We start from the raw sequence: 18,050 nt of genomic DNA, 5'->3' as shown, positions 1-18,050 counted from the left end.
ACACATAGGCCAGACCAGGGAAGGACGGCAGATTTCCTTCCCTTATGGGCATCAATGAACCAGACAGGTTTTTACGACAATGAAAATGGTTTCATGGTTGTCATTGGACTTTTAATTCTAGATTTTTATTGAATTCAAATTCCATTATCTGCCTTGGTGGGATTTGAACCCAGATCCCCCGAGCATTACCCTGGGTTCCTGGATTACTAGTCCAGTGACAATGTAGTGACACTACACACTGCCTCCCCCCATCCGACACTGTTCTGAGGATGTGAAAGGTTCTAAATGAATACAAGAGCTTTCAGCTGCACATGCCATCCACTGGGAATTTCTCCTGGTGCAGTGAGAACAACATTCGTGTTTTAACTAACACCACCAAAAAAGCTGGATTAATTGGTACTCGTCTGATTGCTGCTTATGGAATTTTACTGTGCGCAAACTGGTTGCTCTGAAACAGTAACAACTTGTATTTATATAATACAATTAATGTAATAAAACATCCCAAGTACTTCAGAGGAGTTTCAAAAAGAAAATATTGACACATAGGGCAACATTAAGGTACATGGCTAAAACATTGATTGGAGAGACAGATTTGAACAAGAATCTTCAATCAGGAGAGAGAGGGAGAATTTAGGGAGGGAATTTCAGAGTTTCATGCCTAGGCCCTGCCACCACTGGTGGAGTAATTAAAATCAGGGATGTTGAAGAGGCCAGAATGAGAAGCACAGATATAATAGAGGATGTGAAACTGGAGATCACAGAGATAGGGAGGGTCAAGGCCATGTTGGGATTTGAAAATGAGGATGTGAATTTTGAAATCGAGGCATTACTTGACCAGCAGCCGATGTAGATCAGCAAGCACAGGGGGTGATGAGTGAACAGTGTGAGAAACAACACGGGCAGCAGAGTTTGGATGATCTCACATTTCTGTGTGGGGGTGGGATTAAAGTGGGAGTCTGGTCAGGAATGTTTTGGAATCATCAAGTTTAAAGATAACACAGGCATTGATGAGGGTTTCAGCAAATGAGGTGTGGTGGCGTGGAGATGGGTGACGTTATGGAGGTTGAAATATCTGGTATTAGTGATGGTGTAGATATGTGGTCAGAGACTCATCTTGGAGTTAAATCTGACACCAAGATTGTAAAGAGTGTGGTTCAGCCTCAGAGAGTTCCCAGGGAGATGGATGGGCTTGGTAGTTAGGGAACTGAATTTGTAGTGATGACTGAGACAATGGCTTTGGTCTTCCCAATTTTTAATTGGAGGAAATTTTTGCTCATCCAGTCCTGCATGTGGGATAAGCAGTTTGATATTTTAGTAACAGCGGAGGAATGAAGAGGGACGGTGGTGAGGTAGAGCTGGGCGTTGTCACTGTACATGTGAAAACTAACATGGTGCTTTTGGATGATGTCACCTAGTGGCAACATGTAGATGAGAAATAGGAAGGGCCAAGGATTGATCCTTGGGGAGACTCCTAAGGAGAGGAAAGGAGAATTGGAGATAGGACGTTAGTTTGCAAAGCTGTTGAGTTCAAAGGTTGTTTTTGTAATGATGGGTGATGACAGTGGATTTAAAGGTGAAGGACAGAACCAGAAGAAACAGAGAACTCCCAACACGATCAGCTAAAATGTGGAAGCTGGATGGTCAGCAGTTTAGTGAGAATAGGATTAAGGGAGCAGAAGGCAGGTCTCATGGATAAGGTGAGCTCTGAGGGAAATAGAAGATAGGAGCAAAACTGGACAAAGATGTGAGATCAGGGCTCGGACAAGGGGGGACTTCAGAACCAGTTTTGCCCAGTGCGCTAGTGGAAGGGAGGGAAGTAGCAGAGGCAGCTGATCAGATTGTCTCAATCATAGGGACAAAGATACTCCATGAGCTCCTCACACTTGTTGTTGGAGGTGAGGATGGAGGAGACAGGGGAGAGGGAGAGCCCTTCAAAAGGAACTAACTTATGTTAGAGATATTAAAAAGATTCAACACGCTATGTTTAACACAAAGCTGATTTACTTGACTTTTATCCAGACAATTAATCCATATGACTGGGCTGGAGTTTATGAATATCAGTAGTGACAGACGCCAATGAACATGGTTCAGTCCAGGATGTGATTAACAGCAAAATACCATCACCATAGTTACCTGTGAACTCGCTAGTGTTTCAGCAGGGTGGATGAGGTAGTGAATCCCTTCCCACAGTCAGGGCGGGTGAATGGTCTCTCCCCAGTGTGAATGCGCTGGTGTGTCCGTAGGGTGGATGACTGAGTGAATCCCTTCCCACACATAATGCAGGTGAGCAGTCTCTCCCCGATGTGAATTCGCTGGAGTGCAGTGAGTTGTTCTAATCCCCTGAACCCAGTCCCATAGTGAGAGCACCTGAATGGTCTCTCATCAGTGTGAACATGTTGATGGCGCATCAGGTCCCCAGAACTTTTATAGCACTTCCCGCAGTCTGGGCATTTAAAAGGTTTCTCATCAGTGTGAACACGTTGATGGGACATCAGTTCCCGGGAACTTTTAAAGCACTTCCCGCAGTCTGGGCATTTAAAAGGTCTCTCATCAGTGTGAACACTCTGGTGCTTCAGCAGGGTGGATGGATCTGTGAATCCCTTCCCACACTTGGAGCAGGTGAACGGTCTTTCCCCAGTGTGAACTCGCTGGTGTGTCAGCAGTGCGGATGACTGAGTGAATCCCTTTCCACACTCGGAGCAGGTGAACGGCCTCTCCCCAGTGTGAACTCGCTGATTTACAGTGAGTTCTGATCGCCTGAACCCAGTCCCGCAGTGAGAGCACCTGAATGGTCTCTCATCAGTGTGAACAAGTTGATGGCATATCAGATCCAGGGAACTTTTATAGCACTTTCCACAGTCTGGGCATTTAAAAGGTCTCTCATCAGTGTGAGCTCGCTGGTGTGTCAGCAGGTTGGATGACTGAGCAAATCCCTTTCCACACTGGGAGCAGGTGAACGGCCTCTCCCCAGTGTGAACTCGCTGGTGCGTCAGCAGCCCTGATGATCGAGTGAATCCCTTCCCACACTCGGGGCAGGTAAACAGCCTCTCCCCACTATGAACTCGCTGGTGTCTCACTAAGTGGGATGACTGAGTGAATCCCTTCCCACACTGGGAGCAGGTGAATGGCCTTTCCCCAGTGTGAGCTCTCTGGTGTTGCAACAGGTTGGATGACCGACTGAATCCCTTCCCACACTCAGGGCAGGTGAACAGCCTCTCCCCAGTGTGACTGCGCTGATGAGCTTCCAGTTCAGATGGGGATCTGAATCCCTCCTCACAGTCTCCATATTTCCACGATTTCTCCCCACTCTGAATGGTGTTTTTTCCTTCCATGTTCAAAATGTGATGATTTTCAGTTTATGGTAAATTGGCAACTCTTGTCAGGTCCCAATGTGATGTTTGGTTTGAATTTCACGACTGCAAATCCTGCCCTTCTAATACTCTGTGAAGTTGATTTAAAACAGAAAATAAACGAGTGTGAGAGAACCCACAAAAACATAAAGACAGGTTGTGAAATTAAGCTGAATGAACCTGGTAATTTGTATGGTTGGCACTAGGAAGAAATGACCATTAAAGCTGCTGCATTTTTTGTAAAAACCCAACTGGTTCACTAATGTCCTTTTGGGAAGGGAATCTGCCACCCATCTGTATTGTTCATCGTTGTGGGAGCACCTTCACCACACGGACTGCAGCAGTTCAAGAAGGTCAAACATCATCTTCTCCACAGGTAACTGGGGATGGGTAATATCTGCTGCTGATCTTGTTAGTGAAAGGGCAGGGGAGTGGGACAAGCTGATTTGCTCTTGCAGAGACAACATGGACAGGACGGGCTGAATGTCCTCCATCTGTATTGTAACCGTTCAATGATTCAATGATAAAGAACTGACACCGGAGACCAGGGACCAGCCTCTGGAACCAATGCCCAGCCTGATACAAACCGGCTCTTCATTGATCTGGGAGCTGCAGCCCTGCTCAGTGCAAATGGGGGAGGGGGACCGGTCAGTTTATTTCCGGGGTTTGCGGTTTACACAACATATTTCTGGAGCTTCACCATCCACCCGTCGGATCCATTGCTCCCTCCACCGCGTCCTCCCCCTCCTTTACCCATTGTGGTCCCGTTTCTCCATCGTCATTACCTGCACTGCGCATGCTTCAGTCACAGCTCAGCCCCACCCCCTCATTCACTCCAATTGGTTGGAGGACCAGATCCAGCTGCTGGGACCTTCAGCCGTGACCCCTCTTCCTAATGGTCCGGAGCTGCCGTCAATCACCCGGGCATTGTGATGGTTTCAAATGCTGAGAGCGGCCACAGACTCAGCCTGACTTGCTGATTCTTGGCAGCATTTTCTGGTTGGGAATTAGAGCTAGAGATGGATGGTCAGTTCCTCTCTGTCCGGGGGGTGGGGGGGATTCACACTCATTTCCCCAATGCAGTGATTATTACGTTTACATGAGAAAGTCCCCGGTTCAATCCCGGCTGGAAACTTTGTGTTTAAAATTGTTACTGATGAGGAATTAACAGTGAGTTTAGTTTCACGTTGAACAGGGTGACAGCTACTGTTGTCTCATTCCAGAGAAAACTGATCCACTCTGACCCAAAAACAAAATACTGTAATACTCCAGGTGGCCCATTTAAGACAGAGATGAAGAGAAGTTTTTTCTCTCAGAGGATCATGAGTCCTTGCAATTGTCTTCCTCAAAAGGTGGTGGAAACAGAGTCTTTGAATATTTTTAAGGCAGAGCTCGATAGATTCTTGATAAGCAAGGAGGTGAAAGGTTATCAGGGATGGGCAGGAATGTGGAGTTAAGGTTACAATTAGATCAGCTCAATTAGATCAGGTTCAAGGAGCCGAGTGGCCTACTCCTCCTCCTAATTCGTATATTTGTTTGACCTCAAAACAGAAAATATTGGAAACTCTGAGCAGGTTAAACAGCATCTGCAGAGAGGGAAACAGAGTGAATGTTTCAGGTCAGGAACCTTTGATCCAAACTGAAAAAAAATTAGAGATCGAACAGTTTACCAGTAAGTACAAAGTCAGAGAAAAGAGAGTGGGGGAGGACGGTGGGGGTCAAAGGATTTTCTTATGATGAAAGACAACAGTGGATTTAAAGGTGAGAGGGACAGTATGAAAAGAGAACGAACTATTAAGGAACTATTAACTATTGTCTAAAATGTGAAGTTGGATAGTCAGCAGTTTAGTGAGAATAGTGTCAAGGAAGCCGAAGGCAGGTCTCAGAGACAAGGTGAGCTGAGGGAGATAGAAAATAAGAGAGAAACTGGAGAAAGATGCAAGTGCAGAGCTTGGACAAGAAGGTGCTTGAGATACAACTTTTCCAGGCAGATTAGTGGAAGGGAGGGAAGCAGCAGAGGCAGCTGATCAGATTGTCTCAATCTTTGTGACAAAGAAGTTCCATGAGCTCCTCACACTTGTTGTTCGAGGTGAGGAGGAGGATACGGGGAAAGGGAGAGCACTTCAGAAGGAACTAACTCCTGTTAGAGATATTAGAAATTTCACCACACTGTAAGTTTAGAACCAAATTGACTGATTTGACTTTTATCCGAAATATTAACCATTATAACTGGGCTGGAGTTTATTAACATCAGCAGAAACAGACCCCAATGAACATGGTTCAGTCCGAGACATGATTAACAGCAAAATCCAATCACTGTAATTATTTGTGAACTCGCTGGTGACTCATCAGCGTGGATGACCGAGTGAATCTCTTCCCACATACGAAACAGGTGAATGGTCTCTCCACACTGTGAACCCAATGGTGTGTCTGCAGATGGGATGACTGAGTAAATCCCTTCCCACACTCAGAGCAGGTGAATGGCCTCTCCCCAGTGTGAATTCGCTGGTGTTCAGTGAGCTGAGACAATTGCCTGAACCCAATCTCACAGTGCAAGCAACTGAATGGTCTCTCATCAGTGTGAACACGTTGATGGGACATCAGTTCACCAGAACTTTTAAAGCACTTCCCACAGTCTATGCATTTAAAAGGTCTGTCATCAGTGTGAACTCGCTGGTATGACAGCAGATTGGCTGACTGAGTGAATCCCATCCCACACTCGGAGCAGAGGAATGATTTCTCCCCAGTGTAAATTCGTTGGTGTACAGTGAGGTCAGATGATCGCCTGAACCCACTCCCGCAGTGAGACCACCTGAACGATCTCTCGTCAGTGTGAATATGTTGATAGGATATAAGTTGACCTGAGGTTTTATAGCACTTCTCACAGTCCAGGCATTTAAAAGGTCTCTTATCAGTGTGAAGTCGCTGGTGTCTCATCAAGCTGGATGAACAAGTGAATCCATTCCCACACTCGATGCAGGTGAATGGTCTCTCCCCAGTGTGACCTCGCTGGTGTATCAGCAGGGTGGATGACTGAGCGAATCCTTTACCACACTTGGTGCAGACGAACGGCCTCTCCCCAGTATGAACTCTTCGGTGTGTCAGCAGGTCGGATGAATGAATGAATCCCTTCCCACACTTGGAGCAGGTGAACGATCTCTCCCCAGTGTGATCTTGCTGATGTTTCAGCAGGTGGTTTGACTTTGTGAATCCCTTCCCACATTCAGAGCAGGTGAATGGCCTCTCCTCAGTGTAAACTCGCTGGTGTGTCAGCAGGTTGGTTGAATCAATTAATTCTTTCCCACAGTCAGAGTGAGGAAATGTCCTCTCCCCAGTGTGACAGCGCTGATGAATTTCTAGCTCAGTGAATTTCTAGCTAATTGAGTCCCTTCCCATAGTCCCCACATTTCCCTGGTTTCTCCTCAGTGTGAATGGTGCTTTTTACTTCCACGTACAAAGGCTGATGATATTCAGATCCTGATGAATTGAGAGACTCTGTCAGATCCTAATGTGATGTTTAATTTAAATTTCCTGACTGCAATTCCTCTCCTTCCAATATCCTAAGAAACCGATTTAAAACAGAAAAGAGGGAGTAAAAGAGAAGCCACAAAAAGACAAACAGAGGTTGTGACATTGAACTGAATGAATCTGGTAATTTGTGAACCCAACTGCATCACTAATATCCTTCAGGGAAGGGAATCAGGCTCCAGGTCTTACTTCTGATGAAGAGTCATACGGACTCGAAACATTAACTGTGTTCCTCTCCGCAGATGCTGTCAGATCTGCTGCGTTTTTCCAGCTACTTTTGTTTTTGTTTCAGGCTCCAGGTCTGTTTGGCTTTTCCATCTGTAAATCCTCCTCTTCTAACCCCCTGTAAAAGGAGTTTCCAAAATCCATCCCTGTCAGTCCAGAATAGAAATTCACACTATTCTCTCCTGTTTCCTGCTCCAGGATCAGTAAAGTTAATTAAAGATGATTTCTCATTAACAAATCCATTGCTGCATTTCCTTCATTCACCCACATTTATAGAGTCGTAGAGTCATAGAGGTCTACAGCATAGAAAAAGGCCCTTCGGCCCATTGAGTCTGCACCGGTCTAACAAGTACCCAACTATTCTAATCCCATTTCCCTTTAAATATGGTGCCTGGACCTTCGACCCCATGAGGTAATGGTGGGAACAGAGACTTCCAGACTGCACCCGGCACAAGAATTGCTGAGCACCTCACAAGTGCAGATTTAATGAGCTGAACGGTGCAAGATTGTGCGTGGTCAGCCATCTGTCTGCACCCACCCTGCTCCCCCCATAGCAGAAATCACTCCCATTTCCATACCCGCCACCAAACCTAGAATCCAGAACAAAAGATTCCAGCTAATATTCCAGCTAGGATTGAACTAGAGCCTTGTATTGGGTTAACAATGATTTCCTGGCTTTTGTTGTGTACAAGCCTACGAATAGTAACCACATGATAGGATGCAGCATAAATGATGAAAATTATTTGGGGAGCCTGTCAGAAAGACATGGCGACAATCACGGGAGATTCCAATCCACACATAGACCGGAAAAGTCAGATGGGCAAAGATAGCCCAGATGAGGGGTTCACAGAATGCTTCCAGGACAGTCTCCTAGAATAGGTTATTCTGGATCCAACAGAGAGCAGGCCATACCAGACCTGGCATTGTGCAACGAGATGGGACCAACCAACAATCTCACAGTGAAGGCACCCTTAAGCAGCAGCGACCACAATATGCCTGAACCCTACATCCAGTCCAAGGGACAGTGGACTGGGTCCAAGACTTTGTTTTCAAACCTAAATAAGGGCAACAATGAGGGTGTCAAAGCAGAGCTGGCCAAAGTAAAGCCAAGGGATAGGTCAATAGAGCCACAGCAGCAAACATTCAAGGGGACACCTCAAAATACACAGAGTAGACACATTCCAACAAGTAAGAAAATGTCCAAGGGATGGACACACCATCAGTGGCCAACCAGAAAGGTCAAAGGCAGCATCAAACCCAAAGAAAAGATACACAACTGTGCAAAGACAGGTGGAAGGCCAAAAGACTGGACAGAATACAAGGAACAGCAAAGGATGACCAAAAGATCAAAAAGGAGGGAAAAAATAGAGCACGAAAGAAAGTCAGCCAGAAGCATAAAAACAGATAGCAAGTGTCTCTATAAATGTTTAAAAAAGAAATAAGTCAACAAAGTGAGCATTGGTCCTTCAGAAGGTGAGTCCAGAGAATCAACAATGGGAAACAATGAAACAGCAGATGAATCGAACAGGCACCCTGCATTAGTCCTCACAGTCAAGGACACAAGCAACATCCTATAAGAAACAGCTATAAATCAAGAAATGGAAGGGAGGGGTCCCTCCCGATGCAGGATAAAAGAGCGCGAGGAGAGTGGCGGAGGCGCGGGATAAAAGAGCGCGAGGAGAGCGGCGACACAGGATAAAAGAGTGCGAGGAGAGCAGAGATGCGGGAATAAAGAGCGCAAGGAGAGCGGCGGAGATGCGGGATAAAAGAGCGCGAGGAGAGCGGCCGAGACGTGGGATAAAAGAGTGCGAGGAGAGCAGAGACACAGGATAAAAGAGCGCAAGGAGAGTGGCCGAGACGCGTGATAAACGAGCGCGAGGAGAGCGGCGACACAGGATAAAAAAGCGTGAGGAGAGCGGCGGAGACACAGGATAAAAGAGTGTGAGGAGAGCGGAGATGCAGAATAAAAGAGCGCGAGGAGAGCAGAGACACAGGATAAAAGAGTGCGAGGAGAGCGGAGACACGGGATAAAAGAGCACGAGGAGAGTGGAGACACAGGATAAAAGAGCACGAGGAGAGCGGCGACGCGGGATAAAAGAGCGCGAGGAGAGTGGAGACACAGGATAAAGGAGCGCGAGGAGAATGGAGATACAGGATAAAAGAGCATGAGGAGAGCGGCGGAGACGCGGGATAAAAGAGCGCGAGGAGAGCGGCGGAGACGCAGGATAAAAGAGCGCGAGGAGAGCGGTGGAGACGCAGGATAAACGAGCATGAGGAGAGTGGCGGAGACACAGGATAAAAGAGCACGAGGAGAGCGGCAACACAGGATAAAAGAGCATGAGGAGAGTGGAGCCGCGGGATAAAAGCACGAGGAGAGCGGTGGAGACGCGAGATAAAAGAGCGCAAGGAGAGCGGAGACACAGGATAAAAGAGCGCGAGGAGAGCGACAGAGACTGAGGATAAAAGAGCGCGAGGAGAGTGGCGGAGATGCGGGATAAAAGAGCGTGAGGAGAGCGGTGGAGAAACAGGATAAAAGAGTGTGAGGAGAGCAGAGATGCAGAATAAAAGAGCGCGAGAAGAGCAGAGACACAGGATAAAAGAGCGCGAGGAGAGCGGAGACACAGAATAAAAGAGCACGAGGAGAGTGGAGACACAGGATAAAATAGCGTGAGGAGAGCGGCGGAGATGTGGGATAAAAGAGCGCAAGGAGAGCAGAGACGTGGGATAAAAGAGCACGAGGAGAGCAGAGACACAGGATAAAAGAGCACGAGGAGAGTGGCGACGCGGGATAAAAGAGCGTGAGGAGAGCGGAGCCGCGGGATAAAAGAACGCGAGGAGAGTGTAGACACAGGATAAAAGAGCGCGAGGAGAGCAGCGGAGACGCGAGATAAAAGAGCGCGAGGAGAGCGGCGGAAACTCAGGATAAAAGAGCGTGAGGAGAGCAGAGACGCAGGATAAAAGAGCACGAGGAAAGCAGAGACATGGGAATAAAGAGCACGAGGAGAGCGGCGGAGACATGAGATAAAAGAACGCGAGGAGAGCAGAGACGCAGGATAAAAGAGCGCGAGGAAAGCAGAGACATGGGAATAAAGAGCGCGAGGAGAGCGGCGGAGACATGAGATAAAAGAGCGCGAGGAGAACCGCAGAGACGTGGGATAATAGAGCGCAAGGAGAGCAGAGACACGGGAATAAAGAGCACGAGGAGTGCGGCGACACAGGATAAAAGAGTGCGAGGAGAGCAGAGACACAGGATAAAAGAGTGCGAGGAGAGCAGAGACACAGGATAAAAGAGCGCGAGGAGAGCAGAGACACAGGATAAAAGAGCGCGAGGAGAGCGGCGGAGACGCGAGATAAATGCGCGAGGAGAGCGGAGGAGACACGGGATAAAAGAGCGCAAGAAGAGCGGAGACACAGGATAAAAGAACGTGAGGAGTGCAGCGACACAGGATAAAAGAACGTGAGGAGAGTGGAGACACAGGATAAAAGAGCGCAAGGAGAGCGGCGGAGACTCAGGATAAAAGAGCGCAAGGAGAGCAGAGACGCGGGATAAAAGAGCACGAGGAGAGTGGAGACGCAGGATAAAAGAGCGCGAGGAGAGCGGAGACACAGGATAAAAGAGCGCGAGGAGAGCGGCGGAGACGCAGGATAAAAGAGCACGAGGAGAGAGGCGGAGACGTGGGATTAAACTGAAAAAGTGATGTCACAGGAAAGCTATGACCTGATTGGTTGGTAGGAAATCTGCACCAAATTTCAAAAAAAGCACTGTAAAGCTAAGTCGAGATAGCTGGGCAGGTGATGTGCTGTAGCTGTATGATATGGGAGCTGGCAGATCCCATTGTGAGCTGCAGTGACCATGTCTGTAGCAAGTGTTGATTGCTGGAGGAACTCCGGCTCAGAATTGATGAGCTGGAGTCCGAGCTCTGGACACTGCGGCACATCCGGGAGGGGGAGAGTTACCTGGACACTTTGTTTCAGGAGGCAGTCACAACCGGTAGATTAAGTACCTAAAATTTGGTCAGTTGTCAGGGTCAGCAGCGTGTGACTGCAAGTGAGGCAGGTTGAGGGATCCTGTGTTCAGGAACTGAGGAGTCTCAGCTCTTGACCTTGTCCAACAGGTACAAGGTACTTGCTCCCTGTGTGGATAAGGAACAGGGCTGTAGGGAGGGTGAGCCAGCTGACCATGGCACCGTGGCACAGGAGGCCATTCAAGAGGGGGGAGCAAAAAGACAAGTGATAGTCGTAGGGGTTTCTATAATTAGGGGAATTGATAGCATCCTTTGTAAGCAGGATCGAGAGTCCCGCATGGTTTGTTGCCTGCCTGGTGCAGAGTAAGGGAAATCTCTGACCGGTTTGAAAGGATTTTGGAGAGGGAGGAGGAGGATCCCGTTGTTGTGGTCCACATAACATAGGTAAGGATAGGAAAGAGGACCTGTTTGGGGATTATCAGGAACTAGGAACTAAATTAAAGAACAGGTCCTCAAGGGTTATAATCTCTGGATTACTTCCCGAGCCATGTGAAAATTGACATAGGGGCGCGAGAATAAGGGAAGTAAACACGTGGCTAAAGGAGTGGTGTGGGAAAGAGGGGTTCTATTTTGTGGGGCACTGGCATCGGTATTGGAACAGAAGGGATCTGTACCATTGGGACGGTCTCCACCTGAACAGATCTGGGACCAATGTTCTAGCAAAAAGGGTAAATAACGTGGTCAACAGGACTTTAAACTAGAAAGTCGGGGGGAAGGGAAGGGCAAAACTCCAAGAAGTATGACTAATGGGAAACAAAGCAGCAGGTTAGCATGTGGGGGGTGGATTCAACTTCATGGAAAATTATGAAAAAACTGAAAAGGAACGAGAGCCCAGGAGAGGCTATTAAATTCTCCAGAACACAAAATAGGACAGAGTGTTTGGAAAGGGCTAGGAATCTAACTTCAAGCACATCAGATAAAGGAATGTCAATGGGAAAGGGGACAGGAAATACAGGACTGAAGGTATTGTATCTGATTGCATGCAGTATATGAAATAAGGTAAATGAGCTTGTGGCGCAGATTGAAATTGGCAGGTATGATGTGGTGGCCATCACGGAGATATGGCTGCAAGGGGATCAGGAACAGGAGCTAAATATCCAAGGATATACATCCTATCGGAAAGATAGGCAGGTTGGCAGAGGGGGTGGGGTTGATTTGTTAGTAAGAAATGAAATTAAATTGATAGCAAGAAGTGACATAGGGTCAGATGATGTAGAATCTGTGTGGATAGAGTTGAGGAACCGCAAAGGTAAAAAAACCATAATGGGAGTTATGTACAGGCCTCTGAACAGTAGTCAGGATGTGGGGCATAAGATACACCAGGAGATAGAAAAGATGTGTAAGAAAGGCAAGGTTACATTTATCATGGGGGGATTTCAATATGCAGGTAGATTGGGGAAATCAGGTTGGTAGTGGATCCCAAGAAAAGGAATTTGTGGAATATCTACGAAATGGCTTTTTGGAGCAGCTTGTGGTGGAGCCCAGTAGGGAACAGGCAATTCTAGATTTCGTGATGTGTAATGAGGCAGATTTGATAAGGGAGCTTAAGGTGAAGGAAACCTTAGGAGGAAGTGACCATAATATGATAGAATTTACCCTGCAATTTGAGAGGAGAAAGCTGGAATCAGATGTAACGGTATTACAGTTGAATAAAGGCAACTACAGAGGCATGAGGGAGGAGCTGGCCAGAATTGACTGGGAGATGAGCCTAGCAGGAAAGACAGTGGAACAGCAATGGCAGGAGTTTCTGGGAATAATTTGGGAGACACAGCAAAAATTCATCCCTGGGAAGAAGAAGTATACTAAAGGGAGGACGAGGCAACCATGGCTAACAAGGCAAGTCAAGGACAGCATAAAAGCTAAAGAGAAAGCATACAATGCGTTGGAGAGTAGTGGGAAGCCAGGGGATTGGGAAGCCTACAAAGACCAACAGAGGACAACTAAAACAGAAATAATGAGGGAGAAGGTTAAATATGAGGGTAAACTAGCCAGTAATATAAAAGAAGATTGCGAGAGTATTTTTAGATATATAAAGGGTAAGAGAGAGGCAAAAGTGGACATTGGGCCGCTGGAAAATGACGATGGAGAAGTAATAATGGGGAACAAAGAAATGGCGGAGGAACTGAATAGGTACTTTGTGTCAGTCTTCACGGAGGAAGACACGAGTGACATCCCCAAAGTTCAAGAGAGTCGGGGGGGCAGAGGTGAGAATGGTGGCCATTACCAAGGAGAAGGTGCTAGGAAAACTGAAAGGTCTGAAGGTGGATAAATCACCTGGACCAGATGGATTACACCTCAGATTTCTGAAGGAGATAGCTGAAGAGATAGGGAAGGCATTAGTGGCGATCTTTCAGGGATCACTGGAGTCAGGGAGGGTCCCAAAGGACTGGAAAATCGCTAATGTAACCCCCCTGTTTAAGAAGGGAGTGAGGCAAAAGATGGGAAATTACAGGCCGATTAGCCTGACCTCGATCGTTGGTAAGATTTTAGAGTCCATTATTAAGGATGAGATTTCAGAATACTTGGAAGTTCATGGTAAAATCAGGCAAAGTCAGCATGGTTTCATCAAGGGGAGGTCATGCCTGACAAATCTGTTAGAATTCTTTGAGGAGGTAATGAGTAGGTTAGACAAAGGAGAGCCAATGGATGTTATCTACTTGGACTTCCAGAAGGCCTTTGACAAGGCGCCACACAGGAGGCTGCTCAGTAAGATAAGAGCCCATGGTGTTAGAGGCAAGGTACTAGCATGGATAGAAGATTGGTTGTCTGGCAGGAGGCAGAGAGTGGGGATAAGGGGGTCCTTCTCAGGATGGTGACTGGTGACTAGTGGAGTTCCGCAAGGGTCAGTATTGAGACCACAACTTTTCACTTTATACATTAATGATCTAGATGAAGGAACTGAGGGCATTCTGGCTAAGTTTGCAGATGATACAAAGATAGGTGGAGGGACAAGTAGTATTGAAGAGGTGGGGAGACTGCAGAAGGATTTAGACAGGTTAGGAGAATGGGAAAAGAAGTGGCAGATGGAATACAAGGTGGGGAAGTGTGAGGTCATGCACTTTGGTAGGAAGAATAGAGGCATAGACTATTTTTTAAATGCAGAAATCTGGAGTGCAAAGGAACTTGGGAGTCCTAGTCCAGGATTCTCTTAAGATTAAATTGCAGGTTGAGTCGGTAGTTAGGAAGGCAAATGCAATTTTGGCATTTATTTCGAGAGGACTAGAATATAAAAGCAGGGGTGTGCTGCTGAGGCTTTATAAGGCTCTGGTCAGACCACATTTAGAATATTGTGAGCAATTTTGGGCCCCGTATCTCAGGAAAGATGTGCTGTCCCTGGAGAGGGTCCAGAGGAGGTTCATGAGAATGATCCCAGGAATGAATGGCTTAACATGTGAGCAACGTTTGAGGACGCTGGGTCTATACTTGATGGAGTTTAGAAGGATGAGGGGGGATCAGATTGAAACTTACAGAATACTGAAAGGCCTGGATAGAATGGACGTGGGAAGATGTTTCCATTAGTAGGAGAAACTAGGACCCGAGGGCACAGCCTCAGAGTAAAGGGAAGACCTTTTAGAACAGAGATGAGGAGAAACTTCTTTAGCCAGAGAGTGGTGAATCTATGGAATTGATTGCCACAGAAGGCTGTGGAGGCCAGGTCATTGATTGTATTTAAGACTGAGATAGGTTCTTGATTGGTAAGAGGATCAAAGGTTACAGGGAGAAGGCGGGAGAATGGGGTTGAGAAACTTATCAGCCATGGTTGAATGGCGGAGCAGACTTGATGGGCCGAATGGCCTAATTTCTGCTCCTATGGTCTTATAGGATCAAAGCTGGGACCTCAACCATTTACAACTTATGTTAATGACTTAGATGAATGTGCCAAGTGCATTGCAGCCAAATTTGCTGACAATACAAAGATGGGTGGGAAATCAAGTTGTGAGGAGACAAAGAGTGAATGGGAAAACACTTGCAGATGGTGCATGATTTGGGAAAATGTGAGGGTTTCCACTTTGACAAGAAGAATAGAAAAGCAGAAATGATTTAAGTAGAGAGAGACTGCAGAATGCTGTAGTACAGAGGGACCTCAGGGTCCTGGCACATAAATCTCAAAAAGTTAGCATGCAGGTACAGCAAGAAATTAGGAAGGTAACTGGAATCTTGGCCTTTATTGCAAGAGGGTTGGAGTATAAAAGTAGGAAAGTTTTGCAACATTTGTACAGAGCCTTGGTGAAACCACACCTAGAGTACTGTGTACAGTTTTGGTCTCCTTACTTAAGGAGGGATATACCCAGCGTGTCCACTCTGAACCAGGTTCGCTGCTCCCTCTGTGTCCAGCACTATCTGCATCCCTGGCACAAGGAAATGGAATTTCAAAAGAAGGAAGGAATATGTCAGCATTTGAAAGATATTCATAGAGAATTGAAGGGCTCCTTGGATGGCAAACTGTAACTAGTAGGGTGCCACAGAGTTCAGTCCTTCGGCCCCAACTATTTACAATCTATATTAATGACTTGGATTCAGGGATAGAAGGTACGATAGCTAACTTTGCAGATGACACCAAAAGAGGTGGGAAAGTAAGTTGCCATGAAGAAATAAGAAATTTACAAATGGCTATGGACCAAAATTTGGCAGATGGAGTTTAATGTGGATAAGTGTGAGGTGGAAGAATAAAAAGGATACTTATTATTTAAATGGAGAGAAACTTCAGAATGCTTCAGTGCAGAGGGATCTGGCTGACCTCGTGCATGAATCGCTGAAAGATAGTATGCAGGTACAGCAGGTAATTCGGAAGGCAAATGGAATTTTGGCATTTATTGCTAAAGGAATAGAGTATAAAAATAGGGAAGTGCTGTTGCAACTGTACAAGGCATTGGTGAGACCGCACCTGGTGTACTGTGCATAGTTTTGTTCCCCTTACTTGAGGAAGGATGTTGTTGCATTGGAGGCAGGTCAGAGGAGGTTCACTAGATTGATTCCAGAGATGTGGGGCTTGTCTTTTGAGGAGAGATTGAGCAGTTTAGGCCTATACTCACTAGAGTGTAGAAGGATGAGAGGAGATCTAATTGAGGTATATTAGATGCTAAAGGGGATCTACAAAGTAGACATGAGCAGATGTTTCCCCTTGTGAGGCATTCTAGAATGAGAGGCCATTGTTTTAGGCTAAGGGGTGGTAGATCTAAATCAGAGATGAGGAGGAATTTCTTTTCTCAAAGGGTCGTGAATCTGTGGAATTCACTGCCTCGGAGTGCATTGGATGCCGGGACGCTGAATACATTTAAGGAGGAGATAGACAGATTTTTAATTAGTAATGGGTTGAAAGGTTATGGGAGGCGGGCAGGAAATTGGAGCTGAGGCCGAAATGAGATCAGCCATGATCATGTTGAATGACGGGGCAGGTTCCAGGGGCTGAATTGCCTATTCCTGCTCCTAGTTCTTATGTTTTTATAAGAGTTGAGATCTTTCTTTGTTCTTGGAGAGTTGGACATCAGACTGCCTCCTTTCAATATGGAGTTCCATTGTAGGGCTGGGACCATCTTTGAAGGAGCTGCCAATGAGTCCCACTCCCCTACCCTTTCCCTAGAGCCTTCATTAGAATCATAGAATGGTTACAGCATAGGAGGTCAATTGGCCCATCATGTCCATACCCACACCAGCTTTCTGAAAGAGCTACTCAGCCAGTCCCACTCCCCAGCCATTTCATCGTAGCCCTGCACATTTTTTCTGTTCAGATAATTATCCAATTCTGTTTTGAAAGTCTTGATTGAACCTTCCTCCACCACACTCTCAGTCAGTGCACTCCAGATTCTAACCACTTACTGCATAAACAGGGTTTTCCTCATGTCACCATTGCTTCTTTTTCAATTCACCTTTAACTCTGGTCCTCTGTTCTTCCGCCACTAGGAATAGTTTCTCCCTGTCTACTCTGTCTAGATCCCTCATGATTTTGAGCATTTCTATCAAATCTCCTCTTAATCTTCTTTTCTCTAAACAGATCAGCCCCATCTTTACCAATCTATCCTCATAACGCAGTTTCTCATCCCTGGAACCATTCTCAATAATCTGTTATGCATCCTCTTCAATACCTTCACATCCTTCCTAAAGTGTGGTATCCAGAATTGGACACAATACTCCAGTTGAGGTTGAACCAGTGTTTTATTCTGATTTCTCATAACTTCCTTGTTATTCTCGGGGAGTTGAACACCAGCCTTTCTCCTGTCGACATAGAGCGGCCTTATAGGGTTGTGATCACCTTTGAAAGAGCTGCCAATTAGCCCACACTCCCTTGCCCTTTCCCCAGAGCCCTGCAAACTTTACCTTTTAACTGGAGATCCAACTCACTTTGGAAAGTTGTTATTGAATCTGCTCCTATCCCCTTTCAGGCAGAACGTCTCAGGTCATAACTTATTGAGTAAAAAATGGTTCCTCATCTTCCTCATGGATTTTTGCCAATTATTTGATGTGATGTGTTTAATTGCTGGTTTCCTGTTAAAGACATTTCCTGAGTGGATTTAAGGGAACATGCTCATGATATCTCAGAGAGACCAAACACACGACCAGCTGTATATTTGAAACAACGCTGATTTATTTGATGTATTAAAATAGTAAACACCAGCCACATTACCGGAGATTGCTGAAAAAAGAGACATGACTAAGCTTTTTGTCTTGCACTCATCAGGACAATTCACAATGTTCAGCACCATTCGTGACTCCTCAGATACTGAAACAGTCCACGTCCAAATGCAGCAAGATCTGGACAATATCCAGGTTTTGGCTGACAAGTAGCAAGTAACATTCACACCACACAAGTGTCAGGCAATGACCATCTCAAAAAATAGAGAATCCAACCATCACCCATCAGTGTATCCCCCACTATCAACATCCTGGGGGTTACCATCTGCTAATTAGTTTAAATCTAAGCCCT

At 46.2% G+C, this 18,050-nt stretch overlaps 1 protein-coding gene across 1 annotated transcript; it reads right to left on the bottom strand.

The window, feature by feature from the left end:
• Window positions 1–2,522: 2,522 nt before the first annotated feature.
• On the bottom strand, window positions 2,523–6,062 carry LOC121270288 (zinc finger protein 239-like; the record flags this gene model as incomplete). Its single annotated transcript, XM_041175601.1, has 3 exons — window positions 5,696–6,062; window positions 2,842–3,241; window positions 2,523–2,760 (listed from the first exon to the last, which is right to left on the bottom strand). Coding segments are annotated over exons 1-3 (1,005 nt in total), but the record flags the coding sequence as incomplete, so codon positions are not given.
• Window positions 6,063–18,050: the final 11,988 nt, after the last annotated feature.

This window comes from Carcharodon carcharias, chromosome 27 (assembly GCF_017639515.1).
Source record: "Carcharodon carcharias isolate sCarCar2 chromosome 27, sCarCar2.pri, whole genome shotgun sequence".
In the NCBI taxonomy this organism is placed as follows: domain Eukaryota; kingdom Metazoa; phylum Chordata; class Chondrichthyes; order Lamniformes; family Lamnidae; genus Carcharodon; species Carcharodon carcharias.
This window is presented reverse-complemented; position numbering and strand designations above follow the sequence as displayed.